Here is a 19401-nt window from a genome sequence, read left to right on the forward strand (position 1 = left end):
GAGGAGGGGGGAGGAGAGGGGAGGAGAGGGGGGAGACAGAGTCTCTGAAGTATTTCTCCCATAGAGCAGTGATCAACAAGGTCACCTTCACTCCTCCTTTCATCCCTCTTGTCTTTCCTTCTTTCCTCCCCCCCCCCTCCCCCCTCCTCCCTCTCACCATCCGTCCACTCCTTGTTTCTGGAGCTCTGAGATGCCGAAGGAGAGTGAACCCATGAAGTCGTTGCGGCTGGTCAGGTCCCAGTCCCAGACCTCCACGGAGAGACGGCGGTCCTTATCACACTCCTTCAGGTGGCTGCAGAGAGGAGGAGGAGGAGGTTAGTCTCCAGTGAGGAGGAGGAGGAGGAGGAGGAGGAGGAGGAGGAGGAGGTGAGCTCTTACAACTTGAAGGTCTCGTTCCAGGTGGGGTTGAGGGAACACTTGATGGTCTTGGTTTTCTGTTTGCTCTCACTTCGTGGATCTGGGATCAGTTTCAGTTTAACGTACGGATCCGACAGACCGTTGGGATCCATGGGGACCAGGTTCCTGCCCTCTTTGACTGGGACACGGAGACAGAGACACGGAGACACGGAGACAGAGACACGGAGACAGAGACACGGAGACACCAGAGACAGAGACAGAGACACGGAGACAGAGACAGAGACAGAGACACGGAGACAGAGACAGGACTTATTAGTAATAATAATAATAATAACAGAAAGCACCTGTCAAAGGCTGGAGGAGCAGAAACAACTCAGAGGAATTAACAACTACTACAGAACCACCACCTCCTCCTCCTCCTCCTCCTCCTCCTCCTCCTCCTCTGCCCTGACTCAGTTTATTGAATTAAGTTTAAACTGAAGATGAATTATTTCAGTTTGCAGAAAGAAGACTGAAGCTGTGCTGCCACCTGGAGGAGAAACACGACACTACGAGTAAAATAAATTAATTCATAGAATAAAAGTCTAAATAAATTAATTAATAGAATAAAAGTCTAAATAAATTAATTAATATAATAAAAGTCTAAATAAATTTATTTATAGAATAAAAGTCTAAATTAATTAATTCATAGAATAAAAGTCTAAATAAATTAATTCATAGAATAAAAGTCTAAATAAATTAATTAATAGAATAAAAGTCTAAATTAATTAATAGAATAAAAGTCTAAATAAATTAATTAATAGAATAAAAGTCTAAATAAATGAATTAACAGAATAAAAGTCTAAATAAATGAATTAACAGAATAAAAGTCTAAATAAATTAATTCATAGAATAAAAGTCTCTGTTCTTTCGTGTCCTTTAGGACAATTAGCAGCAGTTTAACCAGATAAATGTGTAAATATTTGACAGATAAGAAACATGTGAATAATCACAGTAATTAATGTTTACACTTTAAGAGGAGGAGGAGGAGGAGGAGGACAAGCAGTTACAGAAAATGAATGAATGAATTCTTTAAACAAAGATAAAATGATGCTTTGTACTTTGTGCACAAACAAATATCAACAGAGAAGATCCAAAACTTAACAAACTGAAAACAGCGTCTGGATCTTTCCAGAGCTGGAGTTCAGATCCTGGAGAGACTCTACAGGTGAAGCTAATGGTGAAGCTAATGGTGAAGCTAATGGTGATGCTAATGGTGATGCTAATCCTACTGAAGTATAAAGTTATCTGAATATTTTCCAGCATTTATCACATGACTCTCCCTGTTCCTCAGTATCAACTCTTTTGTTAAAAAATCCTCAAAACACTTCAGACATGTAGCCGCAAGCTGGATTTAGCAATTAGTGCTAACACATCACCTCTAAAGTTAAGCTAGGTCTCTCTCCCCATGATAGAATGAATGGATAGATGAATGAATGGATAGATGGATGGATGGAGGGATGAATATCCTTTAGTGAGTCTTTAGTTTCATCCTGCACCTCTAACAATGCACCAGCAGAGGGCGACAGAGGAGCGTGTATATGAAGACAGGACGACAGAGTAGATGTGATATATATGTGATAGTGTGTGTTTAAGTGTGTGTGTGTTTTAGTGTGTGTGTGTTACTCACTGGTGACTGTGAGGACGTTGGTCTTGACCTCGGCGGTGATGGCCAGACGTCCTCTCCTCTCAGTGTGGTCGGTCCCACACAGACTGGGAACGTTGGCCACGCAGCGCTTATGGATGTTCATCATACAGTCTGGAACAACAACAACATCATCAACAACATCATCATCAACAACAACATCATCATCATCATCATCATCATCATCATCGTCATCATCATCAACAGCTGGAAAGAAAACCTTCCTGCAGAGTGTGATAATACTTTATGCTATAATCAGATCAATCATGACGATGGATTAATCTGCTTTCATTTCACAGCCCTGGTTTAGACATGAAAGGAGAGAGAGGAGGAGCAGGAGGTGGAGGAGGAGGTGGAGGAGGAGGACGTACGGTCGCATCTCATTCCCTGGTGGATGAGGCCGTAGAGCAGAGAACCACAGTGGTCACAGAAGGTCGGGCTGGAGTAGGTGTGGATCTTAAACTTGTGCTTTGCTCTCGGGTCCTGGAGAAGAAGAAGAAGAAGAAGAAGAAGAAGAAGAAGAAGAAGAAGATAACGTATTAAACTTTAAGACCAGCATGAACACACACATCATCCAATGAAAACTCAGATTCCAGTCACATTATCTGTGCGTCTCAATCAGATAATGAGAACTCAGATTTTAATCGTAGTAACGTGTTTACATGCACTTAAATTCTCCTGTTAGAGTCCGATTAAAGCAATGATTCGTTTTTTTCCCGTGCAGGTAAACGCACTGAGTGTCTTCATGGACGCCTTCATTCACACAGCTGCTTTAAAATACTGGAAATTCTTGTATGAGCCTCTTAATCGGGCTCTTTCTGTGTGCGATGTTTGTGGGCGTGAATGTGTACATGAACTCGTAGGATTGTATTTGTGCTTGTACTGTACAGTTTTATTTTGGTCTTGTGCATCGTTCTGACCTTTTCTTTTACATGTTTGTTGTTTGGGGACTGCGGATGAAATTCTCCTGCATATTTACATCATGTATGTACAGTCCATTAATATGCACTGTCCCAACAAAATAAAGCAATATATGAAAGTTTACAGTTCATACTTTATTTTAATTTAATTTTCCTATATGTTTTTTTACCTGCACAGATTTTTATTTGTCATTTGCAGCCAAACAGAAGAGTTAAATGAAATTCTGTTGTTGTCTTTTGTTCTTGACTGAACTCAGTGCGTCTGTGTTTGTTTGTTCCTGGAGCTTCAGTGATGGACAGTAACGATTAAATCAGAATGAAAAGATCAGTCAGGAAGACGGAGGCACGGAGATGAAAAGACATCAGTTCTCCTCCCTCCTCCGCTTCCACCGACATCCAATCAGTCAAAGCTAACGATAGCGTAGCACACGGGAAACAAATACATGCATAAAGAAAACCTCCACGACTGGAGACGAGGGAAAGATGCTCAGCAGATGTTCACTGGTGGATCTCAGACCGGACCCACAATGCGAAACTAGTCAGAACTACCAGGAGGAGGAGGAGGAGCAGGAGGAGGAGGAGCAGGAGGAGGAGGATGAGGAGGAGCAGGAGGAGGAGGAGGAGGAGGAGCAGGAGGATGAGGAGGAGCAGGAGGAGGAGGAGGAGGAGGAGCAGGAGGAGCAGGAGGAGCAGGAGGAGGAGGAGGAGGAGAGGTCCTGTATTAAAGACTCTGAGAAGAGTCTCTGAAATCATCTGGAATAATAAAACGTCCTGAATCAGACGCTCGTCTTCAGTAAGCTTCTCTCATCCAGACTCAGTATATACACACATATATATATATATAGTTTAAAACAAAGTGCTGCACACAGACGTGAGGAAGATTAAAACGATGTCTAGATGAACCTTTAAATGTAGGTTTCATCATTCTCATCTCATCCCTCGACCGCTCCCTCCGAGACTCGTTCCATTGACCCACATCTATAATTGAATTCTTCTTTTAAACACAAGTCGCTGGTGGAGGGAGACGCAGGGAGGCAGGAGGTCAGAGGGCAGCGACGACAGCGACGACAGCGACGAGATGACGTCAGACTCATTTACCTTCATATAATTACAACTAACAATATTTAACTCAATCAGCCTGAAAACAAAATAAATAAATGTCCGAAAAGAGTTTTAATATTAAATAAAATGTTAAAAACATTTACGGTTCATGTTGAAACTAAGAGATAAATCCAGATAAAGTTTCTGACTCTTTATTTTTATTATAAGACGTTCTCATGTTCTTCTTCTGACTCAGAAACCTTCCTCACCTCTATTATCTGCTCTTCTATATTTGGCCTCCACCCCCCCCCCCACCCCCCCCATCACCACCACCCTGGTTCTTAATTATGGGGCCTCTCCGCCCCCACAGTGTCGCCTCGTTAATGAGTTCACAGCCTTACGACCTCCACTCCTGCACAGCTGGATCCAGGCGCTCGTTTAAATATTTAAATATAGGAGACGGTGGAAGAATTAGAGTCAAAGATCCTCGTTACAGAAACTTGTTGAACAACCGTGTCTTCTTCTTGGTTATCATGATTATCCTGACAGACCAGGGGGCAGTGAATGCATCATCTCACACCATCTCAAAGGGAAATAACACAATGGTTTCAATTACAACAATTAGCTCAAAGCAAAGGGACAAGAAGAATATTCTGCAGACTCATTGCACTTTGAATGTTTCTCCGTCCCTAGTCGACATAAAGACATGAGTCTCTTCTGTTCACTACAACTACTTTAAAATCAAAATCAGCTTTATTGTGTTTGGCTCCAGTCTCTTTGGTCGTTGGTACAGAACAAAGCACTTAAATAAGCACAAAAAAACAGAAAACTGTTCAAAATCAATTGGACTTTCTTGGATAAGAAAAGATTTATAAATAAAGGAGATGAAGACGGTTTTAGACGTGAACTGGTAGTGAGCTTGTAGTCAAGAAATAAGACCAGAGAATCCGGCAGAGTTGGAGTTTAAATGATGAGCGGACTCTCAGAGAAGGAATTAAATCATCTGGCTGCTTCCAAAGGGCAAACGACACAGGAGATTTACATTTTTAGAATCAGAGAAACAGACAGAACAGCACCTTATTTAACTAGATGTTGTTAGAGGACGTTAGAAGCTTGTTAACCTTTGACCATCAGTGAACTAGGAGGAGTTTGACCTGAGATGAATATAAATAGAGAAGGACTTCCTGTGTGGCTTCGTCGTGTTACAAAAGAATAGTCAGGACAGGAAGAGAGATAAAGATGGAGGCCGATGGAGCGTAACTCCGCCACCGTCTTCTCACCTGCTTCAGTCTCAAGTGGAAAAAATCATTTGTTTATCTCGTACTCACATCCGAGTCCGGTCCCTTATCAGCACCCGGACACTGGAAGGTGACGAACTCATGGCAGCGTTTGTGGACCACAAAACAACACACTGAGGAGAGAAGACGAAGACGAAGAGGAGAGATTAGTCGTTTTTGTTCGGAACGGAAATCAGAAAACGAGAGTCAGAGCTGCACAAACAAACTGATCCGAAACCCTGAAAATCAAGATTTCTTTCATGACAATTTCTCTAAACGTTTAAAAGAAAAAAGAAAATATAAATGAACACAACAGATAAAAACAGATACTAAATAGATATTCTGGATTGAAAATAACAAAATGAGCCCATAGACTTAAATGATCCACGAGGGAAAATTACTTTGTTACTGTAACTTCGTTAACATAAAAGTAAACACTCATAAAAAACACAAGAAAGATAAAAAAAAATAAGATTGGATTAAAATTAAATAAAAATAATTATCATCTTTTACAATGAACAACAGTGCAAGTTAAGTTAGAATTTAGATAAACCAGGATCAGACCAGGACTGGTCCTTAGGAATAAAAAGAGAATCCTCTAATCCTCTAATAATAATAAAAAAACGTTATAAACTGATTAATAATGTGGAAGAATCGCTACATCTCTAGAAAATGAACAAGCTACATACGTCCAAGCTAAGGCTACAACGGGCTAAAGCCACAGTGCTAGCTAGTGCTAGCTAGTAACGTCGAGCTAGCAAAACGCTCATATATAAAAAACTGTAAATCAACGTTATGTTGGCTTAATATTAGTAATACCAGAGCATAACTCACGTTAATATTAACGTGAACTTAATAGTAGTTAGTTGGCTAGCTAGCTTTAGCTGTTCACTGGGTCGCAATGCTAGGAGACTCTCTGACGTCATGTTTTATCAGTTAACGTCCAGGTTGAACACAGCGCCCCAACAGGTCATTTAAACTCGTAGCAGTCTACTCCTGAGGGTGTGCTCGTTGTATTTATAATTTGCATATTTTATTATTTTGAATATATCCCTCCTCTGCAGACTGTAACCCCTTTACCTCGATATCTGGAGGATATTATGCCGGTATTACTCCAAAAAGTACCACACTCCCGGTAAACTACTCCGCCATGACACTGCGCTGAGGCAGCGTCGGCGTCAGGAAGCTCGGGGTTGGCAACAGTAACTAAGGGGGGCGGAGTTAGCAACAGTAACTAAGGGGGGCGGAGCTAGCAACAGTAACTCAGAGGGGCACAGCTAGCAACCGGTGACGTCAAGACGTAACCGAGGGAGGCGGGGCTAGAAACCGTAATTAAGTTAGGCGTGGCTAGCAACAGTAACTAAGGGGGGCGGAGCTTTTGAGAAAGGTCAATTCCACTATTCTAACATAGAAAAAGATTAACTGAACTGAACCCAGAACATCCCGGCTGTGAGGCATCAGTTTGTGACATATTTGTATGTGTATGTGACATATTTGTCATATGTCACATATGTCACAATAAGTGACATATGCACATCTTGTTAAATCTGAATAAATTTTCAGACTCATATTCTGGTTCAGGCCATGTTAGTGCGTTCATTGACTCAACACAACCTTTTACTAACGAGAATTAAGAGAGTTAAGGATGAAGACAAGGCTCTGTTTCCACCAACGATCAGGTTATAGATCCATTTAAATTCAATCTCTGCAGCCGTTTGAAAATCACAATATTTAAAACTGAACACACACTCTCACACAGTTTAAATCGCGTGCACCTCAATGGTTCTTCACTCCCACTCAACATCCTCTGTTTGGTTCCAGCGCCCACTCACAGCGATGACACACACACACACACACACACAGACACACACACACACACACACACACACACACACACACACACACACACACACACACAGACACACACACACACACACACAGCACCCACTCATCCCGGTGATTCTGCAGATTAAAATCCTCAGCGAGGCAGCGTGGAGGGCTGGAAGTGATGGGAGCTGTGTGCGCACGTTGCTTTGAGGCAACTGCTCTTTTGTAAAACTGCTGCTGCTGCCAAAACACACACACACACACACACACACACACACACACGCACACACACTCACACACACACACACACACACACACACACACAAAGCTTCAACCCTCGGGCCTAAACAAACACCTCTTTTCATGCACAGCGTCAGAATCAACAATCACCTGCTGAATTATTTACTCCACACGTTTGCACCTGTTCACTGAAAAATATTAGTCCCAGATACAGAAATTACAGCCTTTAAACGCAGCTAATTGACGGTTAACTGATCCTCTCACCGACTAGAACCAGGCGAAGGATTATTATCTGCTCCACATGTTTGCACCTGTTCACTGAAGACAGATTCAGATCCAGCCGCTCGTCCTTCATGTATTTTCAGCATGTGATTAGCAAACATTAACTCATGTGTCTTATTTTTGGGGCCATGTTTGTGTTTGTTGGAGGCTGGTGGGAGGTTAGAGACATTTACATTCTCTTTGTACTGAAGAGAAAGGATTTTATTTTATATAACGTCTGAATAACAAACTGCACTTTAGATTCTGCTTTCTTTCCACAGCGTTCCTGCAGCTTTAGCCTCTTATTATGAGCACGTCTCTGGTTCTTTACCCTCTAGGATTCACAAGTTCATGTCCATCAAGAAAACAACACGTTTAAATTAATTTTTCATCTCTGGACATATTTAAATAATCTGAACCGTAATCTGGACCCGAACCATTTCTACCACTTTAAACCTTATCACTAAACTAAAAAAAATCCAGAATAAACAAATAAATGTCTGTTCAAGCCTCGATGTCTTTTTCCGTCACACATGAACAGGTCGAGTTTTTTCTTGGTGAGCTCTAGTTTCTGTTCCTCCTCTGGAGAAGTAAGAATCAATGTGCACCACAGCTCTGGTGGTTTTATCATTTAGTCCAACATCAGGACCACGCCTCCAACACGCTTCCTGACATGAGGCTGTAAAAGCCTTTTTATCTCTATCATTTCTCGTCATTTCCCTCTGGGAACCCACAACCACCAGGCCTCAGTGTTTGGTTCACATCCCGTCAGTCGAACCAGGAGTCAGCAGCAGTTTGACTTAAACCTCCTCCATTATTCATCATGTTCATTAAACCAGTCAGTCTCTGTTTCTTTATCACGTTTCATGCAGAATAGACACACAACTCAATAATCACCACAAATAAGAGCAGCGCTCATTAAAACCAGAGCAAGAACAGTGGAAACAGATTATTTCCTCCGTTTCCTCCTGATAATGAGTTGGGTCGATATGAAACTGAGGGACTTTTCAAGTCCATGGGATAAACCACGCACACGTTTTCATAAAAAAACAATGTTTCTCATGTTCATTATGATCATGTTTTTACAAAATCCATAATTATTTATAATGGAAACAATCATTTATTAACGACACAATAAAAATACCAACTACTCAAACAGTAGGAGAGAATGAAAGAGAATGAGAGAGAATGAAAGAGAATGAGAGAGAATGAGAGATACATGTCAGGATGCTCTGGGTCAATAAATAAAGGAATGAATAGTTAAATCTTGCTTTTAAAAATATCAACACTGTGTATATTATCTGGTTTATTTGTATATTATCTGGTTTATCTGGTTTATTTATATATTATCTGGTTTATCTGGTTTATTTGTATATTATCTGGTTTATTTGTATATTATCTGGTTTATCTGGTTTAATTGTATATTATCTGGTTTATCTGGTTTATTTATATATTATCTGGTTTATCTGGTTTATTTGTATATTATCTGGTTTATTTGTATATTATCTGGTTTATATTCCAGAGGTGAACAGGCTCCACACTAACACATAAACCAACATAGTGTCATAATGTCATGTCTGAACGTCGTCATCATTTAAAGGAGGATGGAGGAGGTTGAGTCCTTCCCTGAAATGAAGCGCGACCTCCATCGAACTCTCAGCTGATTCAGTAATAATCAGCTGAGAGTTCTGTCTTTATTGAGTTAAAGAGGAGGAGTGTGAGAGAAATTCAGTAATAACTCAGTAAAGAGCAGGAGTGTGAGAGAAGCTGAGGCTGAACAGGCCACGCTCCTTAATTCAGAACTTTAATCTGTGATCTAATCTAAACATTCATTATGAACGGAGAAACCATCTAGAATCTAGAGACTAGAACTGTTGACCACAGACGCCATGACAGCTCCTGAAAGCATGTGGAGCGCCCCCTGCTGGCTGGAGGCTGCAGTACAGCACATGTTATGTAGTTAATATAACGCTGATCTAATGAAGTGTGAGAGCTGCTAAATGAGCAGTTAGCATTTACAAAGCCACGATCCACGATGGAGCCGCATTAATGTTATTAGTAAGAGGTGGAGGTGGAGGTGGAGCAGAGACGTAGACATTTTTTTCCACCGTCTATGGCCGTGGTTCTCATCTGGTCTGAGTTCCACCATCACCAACACAAAGAAAATCTTCAACAGATTTATTGTTTGAACAACACAAATGTAATAATAAACCCAAGCGACCAGCAGGTGGCGCCGCCTGCTCTGGTTCTATGGGGCTGACTTTGATGGAGCCTCTAGTGGACGTAAGAGGAACTGCAGCTTCCGGCCCTACGGAGGTTTCAAAGTTAATTTGTCCACCATTGTCCAGGTTGCTATGGTGACTTGATTCAGGTTAAATCAGACGAGTGCAGCAGAATTCAAATAAATCTCTAAGGTGGAGCTCTGACTGTAGCGACTCCAGAAACTGAAGGAAATCTGTTTCTCTGGGATTCACGTCTCAACTCGTTCTCAAAATGTCCCAGAAGATCAAAGATCACGGTGGGTCTCCCCCCCCAGGGGGAGGAGGAGGGAGGAGGGGGAGGAAGGGGGAGGAGGAGGGAGGAGGGAGGAGGGGGGGGGGGCAGGCTGCAGCAGGTTCTGTCACTTCACTTCTCAACATTATTCTCTCCTTTAAATGTGACTGAACGTCCAGATCTACACAATAGAATCAATGAAATAATTCATTGTTTCTCAGACGGTTGAGATTAAAGAACCAATCTGGGAAAAGTTAACGAGCTTTTAAAAGATTTTTCTGTCTGAAATATCTGATTAATGAAAAAGATGAATCAATAATAAAAATCAATCATGGTCTGTCCACTAATTTTAGCTTATGAATAAGAGCTTATTAGATTTTTACTTTAAAAAACAATAGAAATAAGTTTATTTATCTTTGTCCCTTTAATATATGAATAGAAAGAGAAGTAAAAGAGAATAAACCATAAGTTACCAGAAGTCAGGAGTTTTTTTTTAAATCTTGAAATCACGAGTATTAACTTTCTCTGTTTTGTTTTAGTCGCACAGAATAAAAGCAGAAAGTTTCCTTCAAAGCTAAAACTAAAGCATCTGTTGTTGTTTTGTTTCTGGTTTTAAGTCAAACTTGAAATGCACTTTCAGTCGAGACGTGTAGATTAATTATCAAGTTATTTTATCTGATGCTTTGCAGTAAAATGTTGAAACGTGTAAGGAACCGACTTTCGAGCCTCCTGTTGCTGTGGTTTGTCAGTATCATCCTCTCTGAGCATCATCTCACACCAATCACAGCTTTTATTTTTTTGTTCTGTCAGCTTCGTTTCCTGTTCCACCTCATCTCTCGCTCCTGTGTCTGTCGCATGTTTGGTTTTAATGAGCTCAGTGTCTCCCACATTCATCTGTTCTACCGCTCAGAGGCCGAGGCCACGTTCACCGTCACAAATATCACATGTTTATGATCGATTCTAAATGTGTATAAAACATGACCTGGAACCTGCAAACACACAGGACAGCGTTCAGACGAAAACCAAGTGCGTGAAGCCGCATTCTCACATATTTTGTGTGTTTGTGTCTGTCTGGTTTTTCTGTTGGTGTATTAGCTCGGCTCTATAGTAAATGAGGCCACTACCTCAATATACTTGAGAGTTTAAAATAAATAAACTACTCTGATGTCTCTCTATGAAGCTGTGTTTTTATTTAGTTTACCAGACACATTAGGGTGGATTTACACAGAGTATCGTATCGGATATCAGCCTGAATTTTACTCAGTATCGGATATGAAGGGAAATCGTTGGCGTCACTTTCCTCCAGACCAGTGGGGGGCGCTAGTGCCTCAGCCAATCAAAACACGGGAAATATAAAAACAACAGACTACAGCTATTATTGTAACTGTTGACATCACAGGCGCAGCAGTTTGAATATGAATAAATAGTTTTCATCTTGATAACGTTTCATTCTCATTTTTAAGCTGAAATCTTTCTTTCTTTTCAGTGCGACTCAGCTCGGTTTCTCGCATCCTGAGCGACTGTGACTGGTCCCGGATCCAGAGTTGATCCGGGGCGAAGAGGTCTGGACTCAGAGAAACACCCTGAACGTTCAAAGAAGAGGTCGATGCACCAGGAGGAGAAGAAGAAAAGAAGGAATGAAAGGCAGCATTCACCTTGGGCGCCCCCCCTGTGTCCGTGTTTGTTAGGGCTTATATAAGGGGGGGAACGGCCCACGCTAATGTATAAATACCCACAATGCCGCTGGTGGAGCAGCAAGAGGGGTCAGCGTGAGTCAGCGCACCCATATCACTCCTCCTCATCCATCCATCCATCCATCCATCCATCCATCCATCCATCCTCTGTTCTTCTTCTCCTTCTTTTCTACGCTGCTACACTGAATCACAGAGTTTCCTCCTGTGACCTGGAGCTGGTGATGATCTGATCGTACAACGAGAAGTAAACATCTAAATCCATGGAGGGTTTACAGAAGATAAACCATGAACCACTTCGAAGTTATTCCACATTATAGCTGAGACGTTGGACAGTTTAATTTACTGGCGACAGGAGGACGACGGTTCAGTGAGTTATATACAAATAAAGAAATCTGGAGTTGGTTAGTGTGGTGTGCAGAGAAGACGCCTGCTCTAAAAAATAAAGGATGAGAGGAACGAGTCACAATAGATGAATCTTAATGCACGTTTGTGAAGTCAGAGCCAGTTTAGTGGCATAGATGCAATAATAAATGTGTGAATAAACTAGGGCTGCACATGATCATGACGATTAAATGACCCTGACCTTACGCTGTCAGACAGATCAGCCGGTGTAAGACTGTAAATCCGCTTCGTAGTAAACGTTAGCTAACGTTAACTAACGTTAACTGTCACAGAAACCCAGCGTCACTACAGCTGATTGATACTGTCCATTAACACTAGTGTCAACATTGACAAACATAGTTCACTTCAGCTGTGAATTTATTCCAGTGTGTTGACGTGTGTAGCTCTAAGTTTTGTAGCCACGGTGCTGCCAGTTTTAAAGCTCTGAAGCAAAAAAAAAAAGTCTTAGAAACGTGAGTCCTGGAAATGACAGGACATTTTCTGTATTTAAGTGTCATATGCACAGAAATCACACACCTGCTGTGTCACAGAAACCAGACAGGAAGTGCGTAGTGGTGACCTCAAATGCAACGTTAAGTCATGTGATTATGTGGCTCGTTAAGTTACTACAAAACCCTCTGAAATGTCCAACAGTTGCATCTAATCGAGCAGTTTCTCACCCAGTGGTCAGCCCACCACCAGGGGGCGACCGCATGGCTCAGGCTTCATTAAGCTGCAAATAACAAGGAGCCTCAAGTCACCGGGTGCACTGACAACAGCAGGTTAGTTATACTGAAAGAGTTGTGTCTGATCCACAGGGTAACACAACGAGGAACTCATGGAGGCTGAAGCAGCTGGAGACTGTTTGGATATTGTTTGTTTAAACGTGGTGCAATAAAAATACCCACGTTTTCCCCTAATGTGGTGAATAATAATGATTATTAACAAATTATCACAAATAAGCATGATTATTATTTTGGTCATAATGGTGCAGCCCTAGAATAAACCGTGGAATAATATAAAGTGTGGCTTCCTCTGTGCTGATCATGGACCTGACTTTAGCCGTTTAAGCTGCTCAGTAGGTGGGATTTTAGCTAAAGCAGCTGCAGGCGGAGCTAACGTGGACTTTGTAAAGCTGTGATGATGATCTGTTAGAGCTGTGGATTCAGAACGAGGCGTCGGTCTGTGAATGTTTGTGCCGTCGTCTTTAGTCTGAAACCGTTTGAGTTTTGAGTTCACAGGTCTGACTGGTGTCAGTTTCAGTTTCTCCTAAAAGTCACACACTCTCCACTCATTCTGCTCCACAGAAAGTCAGATTGTCGCGTGGGGTCGGGGCTTAACGTGGTGACCGGTTTAAAGGCGTCTGATTGGTCGGAGGACGGTCCAGGTGGGTTAGCCGCTAGCTGCCAGCTAGGTGCTCTCTGCAGGGTTTTCAGTCCACGTCAACAACCCACCAACAGTCAGAGCAGAGGAGGAAGAGGAAGGAAGACGTGGCCACAGCCTGGTGACAAATAAAACCCTCCAACAGGAAGCGGTGGTTTAAAGGCAACGTCTGGTCTCCTCTGTCTGCTGGAGGCCCGTCTGCTTCTACACCACGTTTGATTTCAGCTCCAGTTCTGTGCCAACGCTCTTTAAGTTCTGGCAGGGAAGAGCTTTAACGTAGTGCAGCTCACACCTCGTCCTCCTCGTCCTCCTCCTCCTCGTCCTCCTCCTCTGTCTCTGGCTCATTCACTGGCTTCCATTCACCCTTTAATCCCTGTGTCTCTGCTTCATTCATCCTTCTGTGTCTCCTCTGATCTTCCCTCTCTCCTCATCACATCTCATTGCTCATTAATCACCTTCATGTTTCCTCTGGTTTCCTCCGTCAAACCAATCAAACTCAGTAGTGACAGGACTCTTCACATCCTCCTCCTCAACATGTCCGGACATAAACACAAACCCTCTCACCTCCTCTACTGCACCTCCTTCCCTCCTCCTCCTCCATCCCTCACTGCCTCCTCCACTTCTTTCTCTGAACTCCTTCCTGCTGTTTTGAGCCAGATGGGAAAAAAAATACCTGCAGCACTTCACAGCTTTTAATGCGAACCTGGGATTCAGACATAAAAACAGAGGGAGGGAGGACAGACGGAGGGGTGAGGATGGACAGAGGGTGGACGGAGGGACAGAGGATGGATGGAGGACGGATGGAGGAGGAGCTGCTCTGTGGTCAAATGTCTCCATCTGTGGTTTCACGCTACAATATGTGAGAGCACATGTTCCTCCACTCGGCTCCTGCTGCTTCCTTCTCTTTGACTCTTTTAACATGTAGAGCTGTAATAAAGCTAATTAGCTACAGCAGAGGAGACGAGGACGAGGAGGAGACAAAGAGGAGGAGACGAGGAGGAGGAGGCGAGGAGGAGGAAGGTCCCTCTCCCCATTAGTTTCATTCATTAGCTTCAAATAGCACATTAGCACCAAGCAGACGCTGATGATGATTCTGCTAGCATCTAACGGCTAACGTGTCAACCAGCTGGAGACAAACAAAGACAAAGACAAGACAAAGGAGACGAGGGAACAAGAGGAGGGGAAAAAAAAGCATGATTGATATTTAATCGCGATTAAATATCATTAATATTTAATCGCGATTAAATATCATTAATATTTAATCGCGATTAACCGTGCTTCTTTTTCATCTTAATTAATCTAAATCTAAATCAACCCTGAGATTAATCTGATTAAACTTTTTAATGGTTTGACATTGTTAGATTGAAATAAAGGAAACTAACGGGTGGAGACGGAGACAGAGGTCTAGGACAACTTGGTTCCTGTTGCTAGGTAACCGTCCACAGACGAAGGGGTTAAAGAGTCTGAGGAGCAACAGTGACATAGTTCTCCACCATCTGCAGACAGACACACAAGAAATAGAGCAACTCTGTCTTTATTTAGATCCAACAGAATCTAAATCTGAAAGACACAAACACACTCGACTCAGACCAACAAACTGAAATCCTTCTGGAACCAACAAACTGAAATCCTTCTGGAACCAACAAACTGAAATCCTTTAGAACCAACAAACTGAAATCCTTCTGGAACCAACAAACTGAAATCCTTCTGGAACCAACAAACTGAAATCCTTCTGGAACCAACAAACTGAAATCCTTTAGAACCAACAAACTGAAATCCTTCTGGAACCAACAAACTGAAATCCTGTAGAACCAACAAACTGAAATCCTTCAGGAACCAACAAACTGAAATCCTTTAGAACCAACAAACTGAAATCCTTCAGGAACCAACAAACTGAAATCCTTTAGAACCAACAAACTGAAATCCTTCTGGAACCAACAAACTGAAATCCTTCTGGAACCAACAAACTGAAATCCTTTAGAACCAACAAACTGAAATCCTTCTGGAACCAACAAACTGAAATCCTTTAGAACCAACAAACTGAAATCCTTCTGGAACCAACAAACTGAAATCCTTCAGGAACCAACAAACTGAAATCCTTTAGAACCAACAAACTGAAATCCTTCAGGAACCAACAAACTGAAATCCTTTAGAACCAACAAACTGAAATCCTTCTGGAATCAACAAACTGAAATCCTGTAGAACCAACAAACTGAAATCCTTTAGAACCAACAAACTGAAATCCTTCAGGAACCAACAAACTGAAATCCTTTAGAACCAACAAACTGAAATCCTGTAGAACCAACAAACTGAAATCCTTTAGAACCAACAAACTGAAATCCTGTAGAACCAACAAACTGAAATCCTTCAGGAACCAACAAACTGAAATCCTTCTGGAACCAATGTTTTTTATGTGCAACTAAGCTACTGTGACTTCTAGTAATTTGCCTCGTTTTTTTTTTATTATTTTATTTTATTCATTGATTAAAAACAAAACAGTTCAATACATAAACACAAACGTTCCAAAATCTGAACGAAAGGAAGAAGAAGAATCTGATAAAATCTGCCCCTTGACGCCAAGAAATGAATCCACAAAGAACACAACAAGCAGCCAAATAATAAAAATAAAATAAAAGCTGTAGGCCAATAAAACTAAATGATTAAATGTTTGTGTACCTTCCATTACTACACAATAGATGTTATGACAATAACTGACGTCTTTCATTATATTTCTTTAACATTCTGGCTTTAATTGTTCTTTTTAATGTAAATATTGATTTGGATTCTTTGTTCAGATTGTTCCGTAAACTGTTTCCCTTCGTTCCTCCGGAGCCTTGTTTTTTTAAAGATCTCTTTTCCTTTTAAGTTACATTTGTTTTCTCTTTATTCAAATCTTTTCTGAATGTTGATGTTGAACATAAATTGTCCTGAGGATGATTAGAGTTGCTGTAAGTCTGAAGCTCGGCTGAAGGTGTAGTTCAGTTGAAGCCGGTGGACTTTAAACCCACGGCCGTTACTAATCCAGGTGGATTCACACCTCCACAGCGTGACTCAGGTTTCACACTCTCAGCTCATCATCGTAGATCGAGTACAGGTCTGCTCCTTTACTTTATTTATTTTATTGTTCATGTAACAGACTTTACCACAGTTCTGACAGTGCAGCACTGAACAGCTGAGGAGCCTTAAGAACAGTTTCTGGTCCCTGTTTGTGGAACAGTCTGAGGAACAGCAAAGACTTTTAGTCTGGTTATTTATTCAATATAATTTATTTTATCTTTTTGATAAATTTTAGTCTGACTTTTAACTTATTTATTTATTTATGTTATTTTTATCTTTTTAATGGCTTTTAATTGAGCTTTATTGTATAAACTGAATTATAATTTATAATAATTATAATTTATATTTGTTTCTATATGAGTTTTGAGACAGTGTTTCCTCTGTGTTGTTAAATGTGCATGTGTTTTGTTGTTTCTGTGTGTTTTATGTAAAGTACATTGAGCTGCGTTATGTATGAAGAGTTTTCTATGAATAAAGTTTGATTGATTAAAGGAAACCACTGATCAGTGATTAGTGCTGGAGTCAAAGCTAGAGAAGCTCCACCCACATATTAGAGGAAATTACCTCGTATTGGTGCGTGAGTCAAACTTAAGTCAGAGTGAAGCCTGAATATCCGGTTTGGGAGCGGTTTTATTAAAGTTCTACTCTCATCCAGCTGCTTTATTGACAGAGTGAAAGGAGGCAGGTTGTTCCTCTGAGGGTCTGACACACTTACACAACCAGTTACAGTCTATTTATGAAACCTGTTCTTTACAGAAGGACAGAGGTTCTCTCTGGAGAACCAGCTTCACCAGCGCCTTTCATGTAGGACACGATCCAGAAGAAGATCCCGATCCATCACAACCTGGAGCCACTAGAAAACCTCCTCCTTCTTCTTCTATCATTATATTTCCTGCAGATTAGAGGCTGAGCGGCAGAAGAGAGAGTTCTTCTCCTCCACCTCTTCCTCCTTCTTCTTCTTTGGTTCTATTTCCTGCAGCTTTGTTTACTATGAGTGAAGAAGACGTGTCAGAGGTCGTGATGTTCCAGGTTCTAACGTCTCCTGGTTGTGTTGATGTGTGTCCAGGTTAAATTGTGTCGCGGTGTCTCCTGAGTTAAATTGTGTCGAGGTGTCTCCTGGTTAAATTGTGTTGATGTGTGTCCAGGTTAAATTGTGTTGATGTGTGTCCAGGTTAAATTGTGTTGATGTGTGTCCAGGTTAAATTGCGTCGAGGTGTCTCCTGGTTAAATTGTGTCGAGGTGTCTCCTGGTTAAATTGTGTTGATGTGTCTCCTGAGTTAAGTTGATGTGTGTCCAGGTTAAATTGTGTTGATGTGTGTCCAGGTTAAATTGTGTCGAGGTGTCTCCTGAGTTAAATTGTGTTGATGTGTGTCCAGGTTAAATTGTGTCGAGGTGTCTCCTGGGTTGTTGTGTTGTGTCGACTCAGATCCAGATTTAGTTTGTCTAATTTAACGTGACACAGGTTAATTGACCGGATTCATTTGCGACCGTCTATATTTAGCTGTTGATAGATGCTCCTCCTCATTCTCAGGACTCAGGACGTCCAGCGAGCTCAACCCGTCCCCATGCGTCGCCACGGTAACGGCGGGCGAGGACAAGCTGAAGGAGGCCGAAGTAGAGCACATCACTCCTTCACACACGCCTCACGTTAAAAACACACTTGCTCACACAGTCCAGTGAGAAGGGGAAGTAGTTTGAGGAGGAAACGCGCTACGAGTTACTGAAACCAACGAATGAACAGGAAGTTCATCTCCTCCCTTCCTGCTACAATAATCAGTTCATTCTCTTATCATTTAACTGTCTTTGGTTACACAACGCAAGTATATTAGCTAACAGTAGCTCATCCTAGCCTCCATGCTAATAGTAGCGCCCTGTAGCCTCCCAGCTAACAGTAGCGTCCCGTAGCCTCTCAGCTAACAGTAGCGTCCCATAGCCTCCCAGTTAACCGTAGCTCTTACTAGCCTCCCAGCTAACAGTAGCTCCCCCTTCCTCCTTTCCTTCCTACATCCTTCTCACTCACTTTCTCCCCCTTCTCCCCCTCCATGCCTTCCACCCCCTTCTCTTTCCTTTGCTTTCTCCTCTCCTCCTTTGTCTCTTGTAGCTCCTTCCCGCTAACCGTAGCTCCTCCTAGCCTCCACGCTAATGGTAGCTCCTCCTAGCTAACAGTAGCTCTTCCTTGCCTCCACGCTAACAGTAGCTCCTCCTAGCTAGCAGTAGCTCTTCCTTGCCTCCTAGCGAACAGTAGCTCCTCCTAGCCTCCTAGCTAGCAGTAGCTCTTCCTAGCCTCCCAGCTATCAGTAGCTCTTCCTAGCCTCCACGCTAACAGTAGCTCCTCCTAGCTAGCAGTAGCTCTTCCTAGCCTCCTAGCGAACAGTAGCTCCTCCTAGGCTCCTAGCTAGGAGGAAATCAGTTCCCAACGGAGCGCCTCCTGAACAGTTTTAACCTCGGACGTGGGAGGAACAGAGAACAGAGCGGTGGCGTCCAGCCTGAAACCCTGAAACCAACCAACGGGGATCTGGAGGAGTTTATTTGGAAAGTCCTGCCGTTTAATTTGGAAGATCAGAACAAAATGATTCTGTGTAATTGTTTTACCACAAGACATAAAAAAAAAGAAGACGCCACGAGTCAGATTCAGATTATAGAACAACAGAGACACAACACAGCTGCAGCTGTCACCGTCTGGATAAACCACGAGGACGGTTTAGTCAAAGCTACGATGCTTCTTACTTTTATCTATTTCATTTTTAAATTAAAACATAAACTTCTAAAGGAGGTGAAGACAGATT

At 42.0% G+C, this 19401-nt stretch overlaps 1 protein-coding gene across 3 annotated transcripts in view; it reads right to left on the minus strand.

The window, feature by feature from the left end:
- Positions 1-19401, minus strand: part of prkcbb (protein kinase C, beta b) — a 44931-nt gene that overhangs the window by 18257 nt on the left and 7273 nt on the right. For 2 of the 3 annotated variants that reach the window (XM_047571288.1, XM_047571287.1), the window contains exons 3-7: positions 5331-5413; positions 2413-2524; positions 2027-2155; positions 379-535; positions 158-292 (exon numbers count right to left, since the gene is read on the minus strand). In XM_047571288.1, coding sequence (XP_047427244.1) covers positions 158-292; positions 379-535; positions 2027-2155; positions 2413-2524; positions 5331-5413 — 616 coding nt within the window. Of the gene's footprint in view, positions 1-157; positions 293-378; positions 536-2026; positions 2156-2412; positions 2525-5330; positions 5414-6113; positions 6133-19401 lie in introns of those variants that run through there. The other variant, XM_047571289.1, reaches the window with a different exon arrangement.

This window comes from Mugil cephalus, chromosome 20 (assembly GCF_022458985.1).
Source record: "Mugil cephalus isolate CIBA_MC_2020 chromosome 20, CIBA_Mcephalus_1.1, whole genome shotgun sequence".
NCBI classification, from domain to species: Eukaryota; Metazoa; Chordata; class Actinopteri; order Mugiliformes; family Mugilidae; genus Mugil; species Mugil cephalus.